Raw genomic sequence first — 22,957 nt, forward strand, 5'->3', positions numbered from 1 at the left:
CACCAAGATCGGATAACATTCATTCGTAATTGGATTGCTACCACATGCCAAGACTGACAAGAAATCAGCGACACCAAGCCCTTGGATGATTGCCAGCTGGACAAACCGCCCGGCAAGTAGCCAGTGCATTTCAAGTCCACGTAAGGACCATATACAGGCTCCAGCAACGGTACCAGACCACCAACACTACAGATGACCGAGCACGTAGTGGAAGATCAAAGGTCACCACCCGACGTCAGGATCGTCAGATTGTGCAACAGCATCTTCAAGATCGCTTTGTTACGGCTGCGGAAACTGCTCGACAGACCATGGGGACACACCAACGACACATTAGTGCGGACACCGTGCGTCGACGATTGACGAGCAGACACCTCCACTGTCACAGGCCACACCGTGGACCCATTCTGACACCACGTTATCGCTGGGACCGTCTTCAGTGGGCAACACAGCACCAGCATTGGCGCCACCAGCAGTGGAGAAGAGTCCTCTTCTCAGACGAGAGCCGTTACTGTATCTCAACAGCAGATGGCAGAGAGAGAGAAACTGGCTTCGCCGCGGGGAACGTTATTCGGATGCTTGTGTTGTTGAGAGAGACTCGTGAGGTGGTCCGAGCATCATGGTGTGGGGTAGAATTGGTCTTGCTCAGAGGGTCGGCCCTGTGGTCTTCCAGAACATCGGCCCAGGGAGAGGCAATGGTGTCACAGCAGATCGGTACATTGATCAAGTCTTCAGACCACACGCCATACCTCATTTGGCACGTCGCCGCAACCACGAGTTTCAGCCTGATAACGCCCGTGCCCACACTGCGAGAGCAACAAGAGACTTCCTCCAGCAGAATGGCATCAGAACTATGCAGTGGTCTTTCCACAGTCCCGATTTAAATCCCATTGAGCACCTGTGGGGCGAGATTCAAAGACGCCTGAATGACGTCCGACCAAGGCGGACAACTGCAGCTGAACTGCGTCAGGCGTTCCTCAGGGTGTGGACTCAAATGCATATGGCCTTCATGAACCGCCTCATCCATTTCATGTATCGACGTTGCACGGCAGTCATCAATGCATATGGCGGACACACGAGATACTGACTTGTGATTCCATTTACTCAGAGACTAGTGTTGTGTTTCACTTTAAGCACAATTGACACTTTAATTTCAACCATGGTGATCAGTTTTGCCAAGTTCCATCTTTTTAATATGTCTCAAAGTATGTTTACAGTGTTTGGTCAAATAAGGTTTCTCATATATTTACCCATGGTGACGTTATATATATAATGTCACTAATACTGATATGTATGTTTACCTACACCGAGTAAATCAAACAAAACTGAATCAATGTATGAATATCAATACAAGACTCTAGTAATGGTAGTAAAACTATCACTGAGGGAATTCACCAATTCACAATTCACCAATAACCCCGATACCTGGTAGCAAGTGTATGTGTTGGGGAGATCTCTGTGTGCACATCTCACGTGACGCCATTGGTCTCATTACGATGCTGCCTCGAGCTACGTGGATCAAACGCATGATAAAACATTGTACACAAGGAGGTGTGTTTAACATAACATACAAATAAAATCACACGTTCCTCCTATTCAACATGTTAACACGCATTGGAAAGTAGATCTAATATATACTGTTTACTCACGAGTTTCAAATCTATTACTTGAGAGGGTTCAAACTGAAAGCTGCTTCTTCAGATTTTCCAATTCATGTTATTTCTTGAGATGGCGACATGTGATGAAAAAGTTCATTGCTAAGGTAGTTTCGAAACATTCAAGCCTACATGTCACTCCTGCACACAACAGACTCTATGCTCTACACCACTCTCCTACACACAATGCCACTCCATGTCACCCCCCAACACACAACACCACTCTATGCTCTACATCACTCTCCTACACACAAGGAAACTCTACATCACTCTCCTACACACAAGGCAACTCTATATCACTCTCCTACCCACAATGCCACTCCATGTCACCCCCCAACACACAACACCACTCTATGCTCTACATCACTCTCCTACACACAAGGAAACTCTACATCACTCTCCTACACACAAGGCAACTCTATGTCACTCTCCTACCCACAATGCCACTCCATGTCACCCCCCAACACACAACACCACTCTATGCTCTACATCACTCTCCTACACACAAGGAAACTCTACATCACTCTCCTACACACAAGGCAACTCTATGTCACTCTCCTACCCACAATGCCACTCCATGTCACCCCCCAACACACAACACCACTCTATGCTCTACATCACTCTCCTACACACAAGGAAACTCTACATCACTCTCCTACACACAAGGCAACTCTATGTCACTCTCCTACCCACAATGCCACTCCATGTCCCCCCCCCCCCCCCCCCCCAACACACAACACCACTCTATGCTCTACATCACTCTCCTACACACAAGGCAATTCTATGTCACTCTCCTACCCACAATGCCACTCCATGTCACCCCCCAACACACAACACCACTCTATGTTCTACATCACTCTCCTACACACAAGGAAACTCTATGTCACTCTCCTTCACACAACATCACTCTTTGCTCTACATCACTTTCCTACACACAACATCACTCTATACTCTATATCACCCTCCTACACACACCATCACTCTATGCTCTACATCACTTTCCTACACACAACATCACTCTATACTCTATATCACCCTCCTACACACAACAGACTCAATGTTATTCTTCTACACACATCACTCTATGTCACTCACCTACACACAACACCACTCTATATCACTCCCTACCAAAACATCACTCTATGTCACTCTCCTACACACAACACGACTCTAAATCACTCTCCTACACACAAGGTAACTCTATATCACTCTCCTACATGCAACATTATTCTATGCACTATGTCACTCACCTACACACAACACCACTCTATATCACTCCCTACACAAAACATCACTCTATGTCACTTTCCTACACACTTCACTCTATGCTCTGTCACTCTCCTACACACAGCGTCACTCTATATCACTCTCCTACAAACAACAAAACTCTATGCTCTATGTCACTCTCCTACACACAACACAACTCAGTACTCCATATCACTCTTCGACACAAACAAAACTCTATGCTCTATATCTCTCTCACACACTCATCTATGTAACTCTCCTACACACAGCAAATACAATGCTCTTTATCACTCTCTTACACACAAGAGACTCTACATCACTCTCATACACGCAGCTCAACTCTATGCTCTAAGTCACTCTCCTACACATAACACAACTCAATACTCCATATCACTCTTCGACACAAAACAAAACTCTATGCTCTATATCTCTCTCATACACTCAAGTCAACTCTATGTCACTCTCCTACACATAACACAACTCAATACTCCATATCACTCTTCGACACAAAACAAAACTCTATGCTCTATATCTCTCTCATACACTCAAGTCAACTCTATGTCACTCTCCTACACATAACACAACTCAATACTCCATATCACTCTTCGACACAAAGCAAAACTCTATGCTCTATGTCACTCTCCTACACATAACACAACTCAATACTCCATATCACTCTTCGACACAAAACAAAACTCTATGCTCTATATCTCTCTCATACACTCAAGTCAACTCTATGTCACTCTCCTACACATAACACAACTCAATACTCCATATCACTCTTCGACACAAAGCAAAACTCTATGCTCTATATCTCTCTCATACACTCAAGTCAACTCTATGTCACTCTCCTACACAAACACCACCACTCTTTCCTCTATTTCCCCCTCCTACACTCAACAGCACTCTATGCATTATATCTCTCTCCTTCGCACATCACTAAATATTCTATATCACTCGCCTATACACATCACTCTATATCACTCTATTACACACAACATCACTCTATACTCTACATCACTCTCCTACACACAACATCACTCAATGCTCCAAATCACTTTCCTGCACACAACGGGGCGGTCGGGTAGCATAGTGGTTAAAGCGTTCGCCCGTCACGCCCAAGACCCGGGTTCGATTCTCGACATGGGTACAATGTGTGAAGCCAATTTCTGGTGTCCGTGATATTGCTGGAATATTGCTAAAAGCGGTGTAACATCACTCTATGCTCTATATCATTCTCCCACACACAACATCACTCTATATCACTCTCGGTTACATAACACTTCTCTATGCTCTACTTCCTCCTCCTACACACAACAGCACTCTATGCTCTATATCACTCTCCTACACACAACGTCACTCTATATCACTCTCGGTTACATACCACTTCTCTATGCTCTACTTCCTCCTCCTACACACAACAGCACTCTATGCTCTATATCACTCTCCTACACACAACATCACTCTATATCACTCTCCTACGCACAGCATCACTCTATGCTCTATATCTCCCGCATACATACAACATCACTCTATATCACTCTCCTGCACACAACACTACTTTATATCACTCTCGGACACACAACACTACTCTATGCCCTATATCAATCTCCTACACACATCACATCTCTGTACTTGAGTAACGACCCTTGCCATCATCAGATTTTATCTTGTCATACTTGCGCGTACCAAAATATACCAGCATGGCATTTTTGCCTGATGTCGATGCGTCTCCGCTGCTGCCGGCGGCGTGAAGCGCCTGGCTGATGTCCAGGGGGTTAGGTCGTCCTTGTTGGTTCGGCTCATATACCTGGTCACTGTAGGAGGCCTGTGCTGACCGGAGCAACTCGTTACCTGAAGCCAGAAACACCGGCTGCAATATCATGCTGATTATGATGAGTCACTGTTTCTTTAACTAATAACTGTACACCGCCAATGTCACCTGACACTGTTTACCTACATCTCTATGTCTATATCTAACTGTACATCACCAATGTCACCTGACACTGTTTACCTACACCTGTATGTAAATATCTGACTGTACACCATCAATGTCACCTGACTGTTTACCTACACCTGTATGTATATATCTCACTGTACACCACCAATGTCACCTGACACTGTTTACCTACATCTCTATGTCTATATCTAACTGTACACCGCCAATGTCACCTAACACTGTTTTCTTACAACTCTATTATATATCTAACTGTATACAACCAATGTCAACTGACATTGTTTACCTACACCTGTATGTATATAACTGACTGTACACTGCCAATGTCACCTGACACTGTTTACCTACACCTGTATGTATATATCTAACTGTACACCACCAATTTCACCTGACACTGTTTACCTACACCTGTATGTATATAACTGACTGTACACTACCAATGTCACCTGACACTGTTTACCTACATCTGTATGTATATATCTAACTGTACACTACCAATGTCACCTGACACTGTTTACCTACATCTGTATGTATATATCTAACTGTACACCACCAGTGTCACCTGACATTGTTTACCTACACCTGTATGTATATAACTGACTGTACACTACCAATGTCACCTGACACTGTTTACCTACATCTGTATGTATATATCTAACTGTACACCACCAATGTCACCTGACACTGTTTACCTACACCTGTATGTATATATCTAACTGTACACCACCAATGTCACCTGACACTGTTTACCTACACCTGTATGTATATAACTGACTGTACACCACCAATGTCACCTGACACTGTTTACCTACATCTGTATGTATATATCTAACTGTACACCACCAATGCCACCTGACACTGTTTACCTACACCTGTATGTATATATCTAACTGTACACCATCAATGTCACCTGACACTGTTTACCTACACCTGTATTATATATCTAACTGTACACCACCAATGCCACCTGACACTGTTTACCTACACCTGTATGTATATTTCTGATTGTACACCACCAATGTCACCTGACACTGTTTACCTACACCTGTATGTATATATCTAACTGTACACCACCAATGTCACCTGACACTGTTTACCTACACCTGTATTCATATATCTAACTGTACACTACCAATGTCACCTGACACTGTTTACATACACCTGTATGTATATATCTAACTGTACACCACCAATGTCACCTGACACTGTTTACCTACACCTGTATGTATATATCTAACTGTACACTACCAATGTCACCTGACACTGTTTACCTACACCTGTATGTATATATCTAACTGTACACTACCAATGTCACCTGACACTGTTTACCTACACCTGTATTCATATATCTAACTGTACACTACCAATGTCACCTGACACTGTTTACATACACCTGTATGTATATATCTAACTGTACACCACCAATGTCACCTGACACTGTTTACCTACACCTGTATGTATATAACTGACTGTACACCACCAATGTCACCTGACACTGTTTACCTACACCTGTATGTATATATCTAACTGTACACCACCAATGTCACCTGACACTGTTTACCTACACCTGTATGTATATATCTAACTGTACACCACCAATGTCACCTGATACTGTTTACCTACACCTGTATGTATATATCTAACTGCACACCACCAATGTCACCTGACACTGTTTACCTACATCTCTATGTCTATATCTGACTGTACACCGCCAATGTCACCTAACACTGGTTACCTACACCTGTATGTATATATCTGACTGTACACCGCCAATGTCACCTAACACTGTTTACCTACACCTCTATTATATATCTAACTGTACACCACCAATGTCACCTGACACTGTTTACCTACACCTGTATGTATATATCTAACTGTACACTACCAATGTCACCTGACACTGTTTACCTACACCTGTATGTATATATCTAACTGTACACCACCAATGTCACCTGACACTGTTTACATACACCTGTATGTATTTATCTAACTGTATACAACCAATGTCAACTGACATTGTTTACCTACACCTGTATGTATGTAACTGACTGTACACTACCCAGGTCACCTGACACAGTTTAGCTACACCTCTATTATATATCTAACTGTACACCACCAATGTCACCTGACACTGTTTACCTACACCTGTATGTATATATCTAACTGTATACAACCAATGTCAACTGACATTGTTTACCTACACCTGTATGTATGTAACTGACTGTACACTACCCAGGTCACCTGACACAGTTTAGCTACACCTCTATTATATATCTAACTGTACACCACCAATGTCACCTGACACTGTTTACCTACACCTGTATGTATATAACTGACTGTACACTACCAATGTCACCTGACACTGTTTACCTACACCTGTATGTATATATCTAACTGTACACCACCAATGTCACCTGACACTGTTTACATACACCTGTATGTATTTATCTAACGGTACACCACCAATGTCACCTGACACTGTTTACCTACACCTGTATGTATATAACTGACTGTACACCACCAATGTCACCTGACACTGTTTACCTACACCTGTATGTATATATCTAACGGTACACCACCAATGTCACCTGACACTGTTTACCTACACCTGTATGTATATAACTGACTGTACACCACCAATGTCACCTGACACTGTTTACCTACATCTGTATGTATATATCTAACTGTACACCACCAATGTCACCTGACACTGTTTACCTACACCTGTATGTATATAACTGACTGTACACCACCAATGTCACCTGACACTGTTTACCTACACCTGTATGTATATATCTGACTGTACACCACCAATGTCACCTGACACTGTTTACCTACACCTGTATGTATATAACTGACTGTACACCAGCAATGTCACCTGACACTGTTTACCTACACCTGTATGTATATATCTAACTGTACACCACCAATGTCACCTGACACTGTTTACCTACACCTGTATGTATATAACTGACTGTACACCAGCAATGTCACCTGACACTGTTTACCTACACCTGTATGTATATAACAGACTGTACACCACCCAGGTCAGCTGACACAGTTGACCTATACCTGTATGTATATATCTAACTTTACACCACCAATGTCACCTGACACTGTTTACCTACACCTCTGCTATATATTTAACGGTACACCACCAGTGTCACCTGACACTGTTTACCTACACCTGTATGTATATATCTGACTGTACACCGCCAATGTCACTTGATACTGTTTAGCTACACCTGTATGTATATATCTGACTTTACACCGCTAATGTCACCTGACACTGTTTAGCTACACCTGTATGTATATATCTAACTGTACACCGCCAATGTCAACTAACACTGTTTACCTACACCTCTTTTATATATCTAACTGTATACAACCAATGTCACCTGACATTGTTTACATACACCTGTATGTATTTATCTAACGGTACACCACCAATGTCACTTGACACTCTTTACCTACACCTGTATGTATATAGCTGACTGTACACCACCCAGCTCAGCTGACACAGTTTACCTATACCTGTATGTATATATCTAACATTACACTACCCAGTTCACCTGATACTGTTTAGCTACACCTCTATTATATATCTAACGGTACACCACCAATGTCTACTTTGTGCCTTTGCAGTACAGAAAGAATTTGTTATCCATCAATTGTGTGTACTTTGTGCCTTTACTGTAAAGGAAAAGTTGTTATCCCTCAATTGTGTCTACTTTCTGCCTTTACAGTACAGAAAGAAGTTGTAATCAATCAAACTGTGACTACTTTGTGCCTATGTTGTAAAGAAAGAGGTTGTTATCCATCAATTGTGTCTACTTGTACCTTCACAGTCAATAATGTAGTTGTTATCCATAAATTGTGTCTACTTTGTGCCAAACTGTAGAGAAAGAAGTTGTTATCCATCAATTGTGTCTACTTGTGCCTTCACAGTCAATAATGTAGTTGTTATCCATAAATTGTGTCTACTTTGTGCCAAACTGTAGAGAAAGAAGTTGTTATCCATCAATTGTGTCTACTTGTACCTTCACAGTCAATAATGTAGTTGTTATCCATAAATTGTGTCTACTTTGTGCCAAACTGTAGAGAAAGAAGTTGTTATCCATCAATTGTGTCTACTTGTGCCTTCACAGTCAAGAAAGAAGTTGTTATCCATCAATTGTGTCTACTTGTGCCTTCACAGTCAAGAAAGAAGTTGTTATCCATCAATTGTGTCTACTTGTACCTTCACAGTCAATAATGTAGTTGTTATCCATAAATTGTGTCTACTTGTGCCTTCACAGTAAAAAATGTAGTTGTTATCCATAAATTGTGTCTACTTTGTGCCAAACTGTAGAGAAAGAAGTTGTTATCCATCAATTGTGTCTACTTGTGCCTTCACAGTCAAGAAAGAAGTTGTTATCCATCAATTGTGTCTACTTGTGCCTTCACAGTCAAGAAAGAAGTTGTTATCCATCAATTGTGTCTACTTGTACCTTCACAGTCAAGAAAGAATTTGTTATCCATCATTTGTGTCTACTTGTACCTTCACAGTCAAGAAAGAATTTGTTATCCATCAATTGTGTCTACTTGTACCTTCACAGTCAAGAAAGAAGTTGTTATCCATCAATTGTGTCTACTTGTACCTTCACAGTCAGGAAAGAATTTGTTATCCATCAATTGTGTCTACTTGTACCTTCACAGTCAAGAAAGAAGTTGTTATCCATCAATTGTGTCTACTTGTACCTTCACAGTCAAGAAAGAAGTTGTTATCCATCAATTGTGTCTACTTGTACCTTCACAGTCAAGGAAGAAGTTGTTATCCATCAACTGTGTCTACTTGTACCTTCACAGTCAAGAAAGAAGTTGTTATCCATCAATTGTGTCTACTTGTACCTTCACAGTCAAGGAAGAAGTTGTTATCCATCAACTGTGTCTACTTGTACCTTCACAGTCAAGAAAGAAGTTGTTATCCATCAACTGTGTCTACTTGTGCCTTCACAGTCAAGAAAGAAGTTGTTATCCATCAACTGTGTCTACTTGTGCCTTCACAGTCAAGAAAGAAGATGTTATCCATCAACTGTGTCTACTTGTGCCTTCACAGTCAAGAAAGAAGTTGTTATCCATCAACTGTGTCTACTTGTGCCTTCACAGTAAAGGAAGAAGATGTTATCCATCAACTGTGTCTACTTGTGCCTTCACAGTCAAGAAAGAAGATGTTATCCATCAACTGTGTCTACTTGTGCCTTCACAGTCAAGAAAGAAGTTGTTATCCATCAACTGTGTCTACTTGTGCCTTCACAGTAAAGGAAGAAGATGTTATCCATCAATTGTGTCTACTTTGTCATCCGTAACGCCTGTACCCTGTTTGTGATATATCTGTTGCAGAAGAATATCATTTCGTATTCGTATATAATTCAAAAGTTTGTTGTGTACAACTCAGGGTGATTTACTAAAACGTCTGCAATAGTATGTATATAGACACAACAGGTTCGGGAGTTTTTCAAACATGTTTAAAAGACTTGCAAATAGAGATAACGTTGTTTGAATCATTTGAACTCCCGAAGAATGTCCGTTTCTTTTCTGGCATTATTAATAATTTCGAAATGGTACAATTACAAAGTGTAGATTTTTGTAACATTCAATTATAAACGTATTTCTTCAACATGAAAGCCGACTTTGAAGGCAGCACCTTGGGATGGTCCTACTGAACATTGCCGTCTGTCGTGTACTACTTTTTATGAATGTGACAGGATCAGATAATTGTATATATTTTCAGAGTTTTATTAGTTTAGATTTTTACTGAATAAAATGTTCAGTCAAGTATGTTTTAAACATTATATACTTCACACTTTAGCTTTCCTAATTCTCTGTTTCAGCTTACTGCATGAGTACTTTGCCACAGCCTCAATCACCTAGTGCACTATCACACAACAGCCTGCCCAAGCGTGCCCCTCACAGCCCCTTTGTGTTTATCTTTCCAGCTTACTGTCTCCAGTTTAAAGGGTTTAGTTTTACTACAGTAGAGATCACATTTGATGTTACTGTCGAACGCACGTATCACGTATATTGGATATTTTGGAATTCACAATTTGGACTAATTGTGGTGTTTGATTTATGGACTTTGGAATTCACTTCTAAACGTTGGTCTTTTGATGATATTTTATTGTTTGTACGTATTCCTAGGATTTGTAGGTATATTATGTTTATGTTGTTGATAATTTGGCAGTTTTTGTCATGTTGTAAATATTAGCTAGATCATAGTAACTAGTTGTGATTCTGAATGCATTACAAGTGTTATTATTTACGTAAGGTAAATAATTCAGTAAGCGCTAAGATTAGGCCTAAAATACTATTTAACTAAATCTTCAATCACTGTGAAGCTGATGTATGAAAGTATAAAGTATGAAAGTAAGAATAGGAAACATATGTGTTGCTTGGTTACATATTGGTATATATGAACGTGTAATGTATGAATGTAGAATGTATGAATGTATGAATGAATCAGGGTTTTACTATTATATTTTAGAAATGTTTTAAGTTACTCTGCAATAACACTATGTATCTGTTTGTAGTAATATTGCTGCTATCAGATTGGTCTGCACAGTGTGTATATTCATTTATTTGTCGTGCCGATGTAGCTGTATTACTTGTGCAGAGGTCTGTGTCTGGACTGATGAACCCAGGTCCACACACTTGGTGGGTTTACTAGGTTTTATATATATTTCTCATATATTGTACATTGTATGTATACATGATAGTAAATGTATCATGTCACGTTTGTGTTACTCTATTTATATGATACGCATATATAAGTATATATGCAGGTTGAGTATGTTTATGTTATAAGATTAATTAAGTTTTGATGAGATGTAAGTTTATCAATTAGTAGTTATAGCATTTTGTATATATCATCAAATGTAATGAAATATTTGATGTCAGCATATGTTTATATTTTGTGTAATGAATGTTTTACAATTGTTTCAGGGTTCAAAAAACATTTATCAGTAATAAACTTGGCTGTAATTTCGAACAACACCTGCGTCTGTCTTTCATATCATGAAGCAGTTCTGGTTTCATGAACTTGATGTTACATGTTACAGCTGCCACCCTGAGCGTGTTCTACAGTTCAACCATACCTTTATAAACTAAACAAATTTGTAAAAGATCTTACTTCCCTGAAAACGCGATTTTCATAAATTGATCTATTTCTAATGGAATTAAACCAATAGCATGTGTTCACAGATGTCACATGACTATGAAGTATCTTGCCTGCATCCGGGGTTACACACCTTTATGACCCTCGCAGGACGGGGACAAAGTTGCGGGAATTTTCGCAAACATAAAAATGTTCTATGTCATGGTTACGGAAGGCACCGCTTGTTTGTGTCACGATTTTCGCTAGATGTGTTATGGTTACGTAAAGATCCGAATGTGTGTGTCACGACTTTCAGTAGATATATATCTATGTACCAGTAGGTATCTGAAAGGTATAAGCTGTGATAAGTTATAATGATAATATACGACAAAGACCTTTCCACATTAATTACAAATCTCTGCCAAAACCAGAGTCGATTGTACGATTCCGACTATATCCTGAGAGTGTGTTTATGAATCACTATCAATTAGTGATGATACCAGGTGTTCGCGAAAAGGTGAGCGTATCCTGCCCCACTGCACCCGTCACAAACACATACAAAACCAAATCAATTGTTCACTTAAAAAAACACAGGCACATTTGGTACAAATCAAAATCACTGATGCGACAAATTTGGAAATGTCCTCCACATGTCTATCATAAATCTTTTTGAAAGCTTTAATGAGGCTTTAAATGCTGTGGTCTTCTGAGCAAGAATTGCATGACGCTCTTTGAAATCTTGGCATAAAAGATGCTCGAATCTACCTCAAAAGTTGTGAAATGTAGAAATCAAGGGTTGGAGCTGCTGGAATACTGCGTGACATCCACAAAATATATTGTCATACAGTCTTGTGGTGAGTGTCCTGTCACCCTGAATCTGTATGAAAAGATGTAAACAGATGAAACGGGTGAGCCGGTCTCACTGGTCTCCTTTACTTCTAGTTCAGGTGTGTGAATCAGTGGAAGGGAACTGGCTATTTGGTGGTTATTGACGCATATCGGATCATCGATATACTTGAAGCATAAGTTAACCTTCTTGGCCAAATTACCTTCTTTTAGCTTCGCCAATCCGAGCAGAAATTCCGATTCATGCGCATAACGAAAGAGATCCGCAAGAGGCGAGCATAATTGGAACCATAAAGATTCCTACTTCTTGCCTAATGTCCTAACTCCAAATGGTACATAGATATTATCTCTGGTTAAAGTCTCGATGGTCACATCAGTAACATCTGCAAACTGACATACTACAATATCAGAGATATTGGCCTATCAGGAAACACATCAATCCATCTCTCATTCAGTCTTTCGTTATATCCCGGCTGGATTGTTGTAATGCTCTTCTGGACGGGTAGCCTAGATACCAGATCGCAGGGATTCAGGTGTTCAGAACGCAGTTGCCAGAGTGGTAACCCGTGCTGGGAAGTACGAGCATATCACACCTGCTCTAATGCAACTACACTAGCTCCCTATCGCAAAGAGCATCGAATTCAAACTACTTGTGTTTGTACAAAAAACACTTCATGATATCGGTCCACCCTCATCAGTGAAGTGATGCAGCTATATCAACCAGTACCATCACTCAGGCCTGGTAACAGTCAGCTCCTGTTTGTGCCCCAAACCAGGACTATGTCACTTGGTGACCGGTGCTCTGCCAAGGCCGGCCCAACGCTTTGGAACAGCATTCCCGTCAACATCAAAAGTGCCAAAGATATCAACCAATTTAAGGGACTGTTAAAAACCTATTTGTTCCAATCCGCCTACAACGCTCACTGAGCTCTCTCTCTCACTTTGGCCACCAGACTCATGCAAAAGCGCCTTTGAGCAGATCCAATCTGGAAATTGACGCCATATATATACTTCCATTTGTCTGTTAATTACTCTATTTAGTCAGTCGTGTGTTTACGACCACATTGACTGCTGTTCCACTTACCAAGTCAAATTTACCCTGCAGCATGTCGTTGGGGGCCAAGGAAATGTATCTAGATAACCGGTTTTTACTTAGAGGTTCCTACTTATCAGATATAAAATAATGATACTGATATAGTGAGCCTGCCAGGACCAAAGTCAAGTATCTACGTAAGAGTTTTGTCCACTTAAACGGTTTCTACTTGTCGAGAATTCACTGTAGTATACCCGGAACATAATAACATATATTCATGATATAATCAGATGTGGTGATCATCATCATTTTCTTACGTATTGCAGTTTTTACTGTCGTCTTAAAGAATCTGTAACATGTATTAATGATGGGGAGAGACAATATCTGGGCGTCACGCAGACCGCGCTACGTAATAATATTCAACAAGAGCTTCATACTTGATCACACACACTCAAAGCAGTAAAGAATAATCACCGACCTGTGGTCCCCCATTCAGGCTCGAATAGGTTGTTGTAGAATCCATTTTGAGGATGAAGTTCCTTCTCAATCCCGCTTTGTCCATGTGACGAGTCCGGTACACAGACTAAACATAGTAAAACAGTCTGTTATCTATCCCCTCTGTGTCCGGTACATAGACTAAACATAGTAAAACAGTCTGTTATCTATCCCCTCTGAGTCCGGTACACAGACTAAACATGGTAAAACAGTCTGTTATCTATCCCCTCTGAGTCCGGTACACAGACTAAACATTGTAAAACATTCTGTTATCTATCCCCTCTGAGTCTGGACTAAACATAGTAAAACATTCTGTGACCTATCCCCTCTGAGTCCGGTACACAGACTAAACATAGTAAAACAGCCTGTTATCTATCCCCTCTGAGTCCGGTACACAGACTAAACATTGTAAAACATTCTGTTACCTATCCCCTCTGAGTCTGGACTAAACATAGTAAAACATTCTGTGACCTATCCCCTCTGAGTCCGGTACACAGACTAAACATAGTAAAACAGTCTGTTATCTATCCCCTCTGAGTCCGGTACACAGACTAAACATAGTAAAACAGTCTGCTATCTATCCCCTCTGAGTCCGGTACACAGACTAAACATAGTAAAACAGTCTGTTATCTATCCCCTCTGAGTCTGGACTAAACATAGTAAAACATTCTGTGACCTATCCCCTCTGAGTCCGGTACACAGACTAAACATATTAAAACAGCCTGTTATCTATCCCCTCTGAGTCCGGTACACAGACTAAACATTGTAACACATTCTGTTACCTATCCCCTCTTAGTCTGGACTAAACATAGTAAAACATTCTGTGACCTTTCCCCTCTGAGTCCGGTACACAGACTAAACATAGTAAAACAGTCTGTTATCTATCCCCTCTGAGTCCGGTACACAGACTAAACATAGTAAAACAGTCTGCTATCTATCCCCTCTGAGTCCGGTACACAGACTAAACATAGTAAAACAGTCTGTTATCTATCCCCTCTGAGTCTGGACTAAACATAGTAAAACATTCTGTGACCTATCCCCTCTGAGTCCGGTACACAGACTAAACATATTAAAACAGCCTGTTATCTATCCCCTCTGAGTCCGGTACACAGACTAAACATTGTAACACATTCTGTTACCTATCCCCTCTTAGTCTGGACTAAACATAGTAAAACATTCTGTGACCTTTCCCCTCTGAGTCCGGTACACAGACTAAACATAGTAAAACAGTCTGTTATCTATCCCCTCTGAGTCTGGACTAAACATAGTAAAACATTCTGTGACCTATCCCCTCTGAGTCCGGTACACAGACTAAACATAGTAAAACAGTCTGCTATCTATCCCCTCTGAGTCCGGTACACAGACTAAACATTGTAAAACAGTCTGTTATCTATCCCCTCTAAGTCCGGTACACAGACTAAACATAGTAAAACAGTCTGTTATCTATCCCCTCTGAGTCCGGTACACAGACTAAACATTGTAAAACAGTCTGTTATCTATCCCCTCTGAGTCCGGTACACAGACTAAACATTGTAAAACATTCTGTTATCTATCCCCTCTAAGTCCGGTACACAGACTAAACATAGTAAAACAGTCTGTTATCTATCCCCTCTGAGTCCGGTACACAGACTAAACATTGTAAAACAGTCTGTTATCTATCCCCTCTGAGTCCGGTACACAGACTAAACATTGTAAAACAGTCTGTTATCTATCCCCTCTAAGTCCGGTACACAGACTAAACATAGTAAAACAGTCTGTTATCTATCCCCTCTAAGTCCGGTACACAGACTAAACATAGTAAAACAGTCTGTTATCTATCCCCTCTGAGTCCGGTACACAGACTAAACATTGTAAAACAGTCTGTTATCTATCCCCTCTGAGTCCGGTACACAGACTAAACATAGTAAAACAGTCTGTTATCTACCCCCCCCCCCCCCCCCTTTCACATGCATCCCAACAATATAATACATGCAACAATGCATGTCAGTAGCATATACCCTGCATCAGGCGTGACGAAAAGGTGACCGAAGGAATTTTAATTCTTCGCCCGTCTCCTTGCCCCGAAGACGGTGCCCCTATTTCATTAAATGCGCTTCTCTTGTACAAGTGTAACATGTATTATAAAAATGCACGTACCTGCTATAACGAGCACCACACGAAGAGCGATGTGTCCCTGGCGATGCATTGCTTGAGTGTGACTCCTCCTGAGGCCGGTAACAGACACTCGTAAATTTACTTCCTTGTTCAGTAGGACATGGGATGTTAACTGTTAATCGTTCAGAGCATATATGTAAATGAAGAACGTGACTAAATAATAAATGTAGAATAGACACTATGTGTATTGTGCAAGTTGTTGCGCACTGCGGTTAGACGGGGCTTACTGGCTGTGTATTGACTGTATCATGATAAAACAGCATACTGATCAGAACAATACATTACAATGCAATACCGCATGTGTATAGGTTCACGCTCACTTTGCCACAATACACGCATTCTAACATATACATCGTGTTTGCTGGGCCCTCTACTTTCAGCAGTGACAGCGGCTATAACTGGCAGGCAAAGAACGCTTCAAGCTCATGTAATCAGTGTTCAGCGTGTTGTGTTTACTGTAATCTGTATCCACTGTGAATACACCAGTAGCGCTTCGGCAAGAGTTGGCAGTCGAAAGGTGTTGTAGAGGGATCAAGGTTTAAACACTCCAGTTAACCCTTACAGCTTGAACACTCCAGTTAACCTTTAAAGCTTGACGCTCAAGTTAACCTTTACAGCTTGAACGCTTCAGTTAACCCTGACAGCTTGAACACTCCAGTTCCCTTACAGCGTGAACACTCCAGTTAACCCTTACAACTTGAACACTCCAGTTAACCCTCAGAGCTTGAACACTCCAGTTAACCCTTACATCTTGAACACTCCAGTTAACCCTTACAGCTTGAACACTCCAGTTAACCTTTACAGCGTGAACACTCCAGTTAACCTTTACAGCTTGAACACTCCAATTAACCCTTACAGCTTGAACGCTCCAGTTCACCCTCAGAGCTTCAACTCTCCAGTTCCCTTACTGCTTGAACACTCAAGTTAACCCTTACAGCTTGAGCACTCCAGTTAACCCTTACTGCTTGAACACTCCAGTTAACCCTCAGAGCTTCAACTCTCCAGTTCCCTTACTGCTTGAACACTCAAGTTAACCCTTACAGCTTGAGCACTCAAGTTAACCCTTACAGCTTGAGCACTCCAGTTAACCCTTACTGCTTAAACACTCCAGTGAACCCATATTCAGCCACAAATGCCGACGGGAAGAGCTGATACCCTTAGGCTTCCAATACTCCTTGGTGGGTCTGACTAGACTTCTCCACTATTTTCAACATGCCCTTTTCTGTGTTTTCCTTCCTGAAGTGGTTTTCACTGTATATCCGAAGACCTATTCGTTTTGAAGTATCGTCTGGTATGTCTTGAGACTATCTATTTCTCAAAACCACAACAGTATGTTATCAGAAACGGGGATAGCTTATATTTTAATCTACAAATTATAATCCATAACCTGTGCAACCATACGTAGGTAAGACTCAGAGCCGCGTTCCACGAAGCGATCTTAGCATAAAGGTCGTCATAACTCTATGTCCAAGTAAAGGTAACGAACGGCTTAGCGCTAAGATCGCTTTGTGGAACGGGACTGGAAGTACGTAGTAACCGATGTCGTGCAAGTGTGTGGCTGGTTGCTGTCATGATGGACTGTTCAGTGGTTTACACATATAATATGCTGATTATTGAAATATAGCTTGACGTCCACTCCTTTAGCGTTAGTTTGTTTTAACAAGGAACTCTTTATACAGTCATGATTGGGAAGTGTGAGCGAAAACGATATAAGAAATAATGATCGTGAATTCTCACAAAAACCTAGATCTGGGTACAAATGGGAAGCTATTTCAGAGATAATATTTATGATAGTATCCGTGATATAAGAGTTAACGTATGTGTGGTTCATCTATAGACGGAAGTACGTCCGCTTCACTGTGTAACAAGCGTGACTCAACCAAACCCGACGTTCTCTCGGCTAATGCCGTTATCAACATAAAACCTTTACCCTTATAGCAAAAACGAGATTTGGTATACAATCTGATATAGAGCAATCTTATACGAAAATCACGTCTGTCACTGGATTGTGTTCTTTAATGTGATAGCCACGTGACCAAGTGAAACTAGCGTCAATATGGATTCCTCCCAGTGGTGGCTGAGACGATGTAGGTAGTGCTGACACACTCTGATGAAAGGGTAGCACGTGGGGCTCACGTAGCGGAACACGGGGGTCACGATGACTTGGATACACTGTGTACTGTGTACAGCGCTGCACCTACTGGCGGATGTTGTGAGCCTGGTGACTGAGCACTTGTTACTGAGTTCATGAGGAACTGACAGTATTTCCTAGTAGATAAACCTATTGTGTAATCATTGTGAAGCCAGGTTATCTATAGCTTAATCGCACTCGATTGAATTTGGTACCGAACGCGCATAAATATGTTACTTTTATTGGCTTAAGACCGACATTGGATTCAATCGAGCAAAGCTATGGAAATTATGGCCTCCTATGGCTTCAATAATAAAATACTGAGGAGATTCCAAAGTGTATAAAATGTTTAATAAGTATGTTGAAGGATTGTGTTACCATTATGTGTCATCAAATTGGATATCTAATGTAAAGAAAAGATTCATTGCTCAAGATATTGCCATTTTAGAGAACTTAATGTTTGGTAGAACTAGAGAAGTATCTTTATGCAATTAGGGAATTAAAGCTTCGAAACATTTCAGTGAAGTTCAGAGGGAGCCTCTACGATTGGGAAAGGATGGTAGGTGGCAAAACATTGATGTATGTGTGAGAAACTGTCCTTTATGTGATCGAGGTACATTTACAGAGGATACTATCATGTTTTACGCTACTATTCATGTATGCGCTACTTGTGTTGCTGCTAGACGGAAATAGTTACCAAAGGCGTGTATGACTTATGTAAATATGCATAATTACCACGAACTATCCTAAACATATGAAATCAGCATGCTTGTTTATTTATCATGCATATAAAAGAAGTATTCGTTAAACATTGTTTAAAATGATATATATTGCCACTACAGTCTGTTTCATACTCGGAAATTGTTATTTGTATATCGGATTTGGCCTTCAAACTGAATAACAAGGCTACATCCTAATCTGTGGAAAACCTAGCATGAAGTCGATCTGATCTGAGTGCTTTGCTTCCCAATCGGTAGAGTCGGGGTAGCTAGCCAGGCATGGTATCCCTTTGCGAACTACTTATTTATTTCTCATACTTCGAGAAACATTTTGAAACAAATTACTGGTCATGTTGTTGAACAATTGTCCTCAGAATCTCTATACGGGTGTTTGCATCAACGTAATTATGCTGTTGGTCCTTGGCTGATGACGACTCGGGAAGTTCAACAACTATTTCCAACTCGGTCCGGGTAGAGAGATGATGAAGACAATTGTGTCTTCACTCAGTGAGCGAGGCAAGGTGTGCCTGGCAGTCATAAGTCGTCATAAGTGAGTGAGTGAGTGAGTATGGTTTTACGCCGCGTTTAGCAATATTCCAGCAATATCACGGCTGGGGACACCAGAAATTGGCTTCACACATTGTACCAATGTCGGGAATCGAGCCCCGGCGTACCATCAACTCATCAAAGACCCCAATCAGCCATAATCCCGTTGTTTACATTACTGACTACATCCCTTGTTTAAGGCACTGACTTCACCGATGATTGTCATCACTACCCTTGTGTGTACACACGTCTTCTCTACTCCAGTATAACAATATCTACTCTACTGTATAAACACTGCCTCCTACTTGTATATATACTTGCCTACTACACTCTGTAAATCACTTGCTTGATAACGGTGTTAGAACCTACATACGAAACGTCGCTCTTAATTGTAATAAAGAAGTTGTTCATCCATAAATTCTTATCCTTACTTAGTACTCCAACTTCTAAATGCCTATCAAAGAAGTTCTTGTTTATTGCATATAGCAGCGTTTCGATGTATATTCATCATGGAGTAACGGTGTAGCCAGCTTGATAACGGTGTAAGAATCTACATCGAAAAGTCGCTATATGCAATAAACCAGAAGCTGTTATCCATCAAGTTGTACGTTTTTCTTTCTTATTTGCCAACTTCTAGAATGCCAATCACGCAGCTGGAGTCTCAGGCGACAAAATTAGTCGGTTGTACGTTTATGGCGCATGAAAGTAAAACTAAATGTAAAACCGATCTCGTGACCTATATAAAATATCATTATGACAAATAGAAATAATTTGTACCCCAGGTTTGTAAATACAATCAATAAAATATGTGAACTTTGAGTGCAAGTTGTTATATTTTACGGTCGCTTCTTTTTCTTTTTCAGTTTGCTTTTGACAGTCTGCAGTTCTCGCTTGACATGGTCTTGATAAATGTCGTCATTATTTGTATACAAATGTTTCCTTTGGGTTAGTATTTGCAATTGATATTCATATTTCCACATCGTTTTACCCACGTCTAAATATATCTTGTTGTGGCGGAAGTTGTTCCAACTGATTCACGATATATTCACTGTTTAATTCACCCGCATTCATCAAATAGGGAACAAAAAATACATACATAAATTAAATACTAGTACGTCATAACTGTAACCTTATCTTACTTTGCAATCTGAACATATTTACTTGCTATTTGAGTATATATGATATATTGCCTTTGACGGCTGATGCCGTGTTACCTTGGTAGCATACAGAGGGCCATTATCCGTACTTTCTGATGCGGATACTGCGGACAGTGTGAGGCGTAGACTGTGACGGGCACAAGATAGAATATACTCGGGGGTAGGGACAGGCACAAGATTGAATGTACTCGGGGGTAGGGACAGGCAAAAGATAGAATATACTCGGGGGTAGGGACAGACACAAGATAGAATGTACTCGGAGGTAGGGACAGGCACAAGATAGAATGTACTCGGGGGCAGGGACAGGCACAAGATAGAATATACTCGGGGGTAGGGACAGGCACAAGATAGAATATACTCGGGGGTAGGGACAGACACAAGATAGAATGAACTCGGGGGTAGGGACAGCCACAAGATAGAATATACTCGGGGGTAGGGACAGACACAAGATAGAATGAACTCGGGGGTAGGGACAGGCACAAGATAGAATATACTCGGGGGTAGGGACAGACACAAGATAGAATATACTCGGGGATAGGGACAGGCACAAGATAGAATATACTCGGGGGTAGGGACAGACACAAGATAGAATGAACTCGGGGGTAGGGACAGGCACAAGATAGAATATACTCGGGGGTAGGGACAGACACAAGATAGAATGAACTCGGGGGTAGGGACAGGCACAAGATAGAATATACTCGGGGGTAGGGACAGACACAAGATAGAATGTACTCGGGGGTAGGGACAGACACATGATAGAATATACTCGGGGATAGAGACAGGCACAAGATAGAAGATACTCGGGGGTAGGGACAGGCACAAGATAGAATATACTCAGGGGTAGGGACAGGCACAAGACAGAATATACTCGGGGTAGGGACAGGCACAAGATAGAATATACTCGGGGGTAGGGACAGACACAAGATAGAATGTTATTGGGGTAGGGACAGGCACAAGACAGAATGTACTCGGAGGCAGGGACAGACACAAGATAGAATGTTATGGGGAAAGGGACAGACACAGGATAGAATGTACTCGGAGGTAGGGACAGACACAAGATAGGATGTACTAGGGGGTAGGGAGAGGCACAAGATAGATTGTACTCGGAGGTAAGAACAGGCACAAGATAGATTGTACTCGGGGGTAGGGACAGACACAAGATATAATTTACTCGGGGGTAGGGACAGGCACAAGGTAGAATGTACTGGGGTTAGGGACAGACACAAGATAGAATGTACTCGACGGTAGGGACAGGCACAATATAGAATATATTCGGGGGTAGGGACAGACACAAGATAGAATGTTATGGGGGTAGGGACAGGCACAAGATAGAATGTACTCGGAGGCAGAGACAGACACAAGATAGAATGTTATGGGGAAAGGGACAGACACAGGATAGAATGTACTCGGAGGTAGGGACAGACACAAGATAGAATGTACTAGGGGGTAGGGAGAGGCACACGATAGATTGTACTCGGAGGTAAGGGCAGGCACAAGATAGATTGTACTCGGGGATAGGGACAGACACAAGATAGAATGTACTAGGGGGTAGGGAGAGGCACGAGATAGATTGTACTCGGAGGTAAGGGCAGGCACAAGATAGATTGTACTCGGGGGTAGGGACAGACACAAGATAGAATGTACTCGGAGGTAGCGAAAGACACAAGATAGAATGTACTCGGGGGTAGGGACAGGCACAAGATAGAATGTACTCATGGTAAGGCAGACACAAGATAGAATAATATGCGGGTAGGGACAGGCACAAGATAGAATGTAGTCGGAGGTAGGGACAGGCACAAGACAGAATGCTCTCGGGGGTAGGGACAGGCACAAGATAGAATGTACTCGGGGGTAGGGACAGACACAAGATAGAATGTACTCGGGGGTAGG

General features: G+C 41.3%; 1 protein-coding gene across 1 annotated transcript in view; it reads right to left on the minus strand.

The window, feature by feature from the left end:
* The window catches only part of LOC124122515 (dual oxidase 2-like), a 66,946-nt gene extending 50,034 nt beyond the window's left edge, over nucleotides 1-16,912 (minus strand). The window contains exons 1-3 of the mRNA XM_048403732.1: nucleotides 16,497-16,912; nucleotides 14,344-14,448; nucleotides 4,587-4,751 (exon numbers count right to left, since the gene is read on the minus strand). Of these exons, the coding sequence (XP_048259689.1) occupies nucleotides 4,587-4,751; nucleotides 14,344-14,448; nucleotides 16,497-16,545 (319 nt within the window). The 5' untranslated portion in view covers nucleotides 16,546-16,912. The remainder of the gene's footprint in view (nucleotides 1-4,586; nucleotides 4,752-14,343; nucleotides 14,449-16,496) is intronic.
* Between the last annotated feature and the right edge of the window lie 6,045 nt (nucleotides 16,913-22,957).

Source organism: Haliotis rufescens, unplaced genomic scaffold, assembly GCF_023055435.1.
Source record: "Haliotis rufescens isolate VD_foot unplaced genomic scaffold, xgHalRufe1.0.p SCAF_1, whole genome shotgun sequence".
Classification (NCBI taxonomy): domain Eukaryota; kingdom Metazoa; phylum Mollusca; class Gastropoda; order Lepetellida; family Haliotidae; genus Haliotis; species Haliotis rufescens.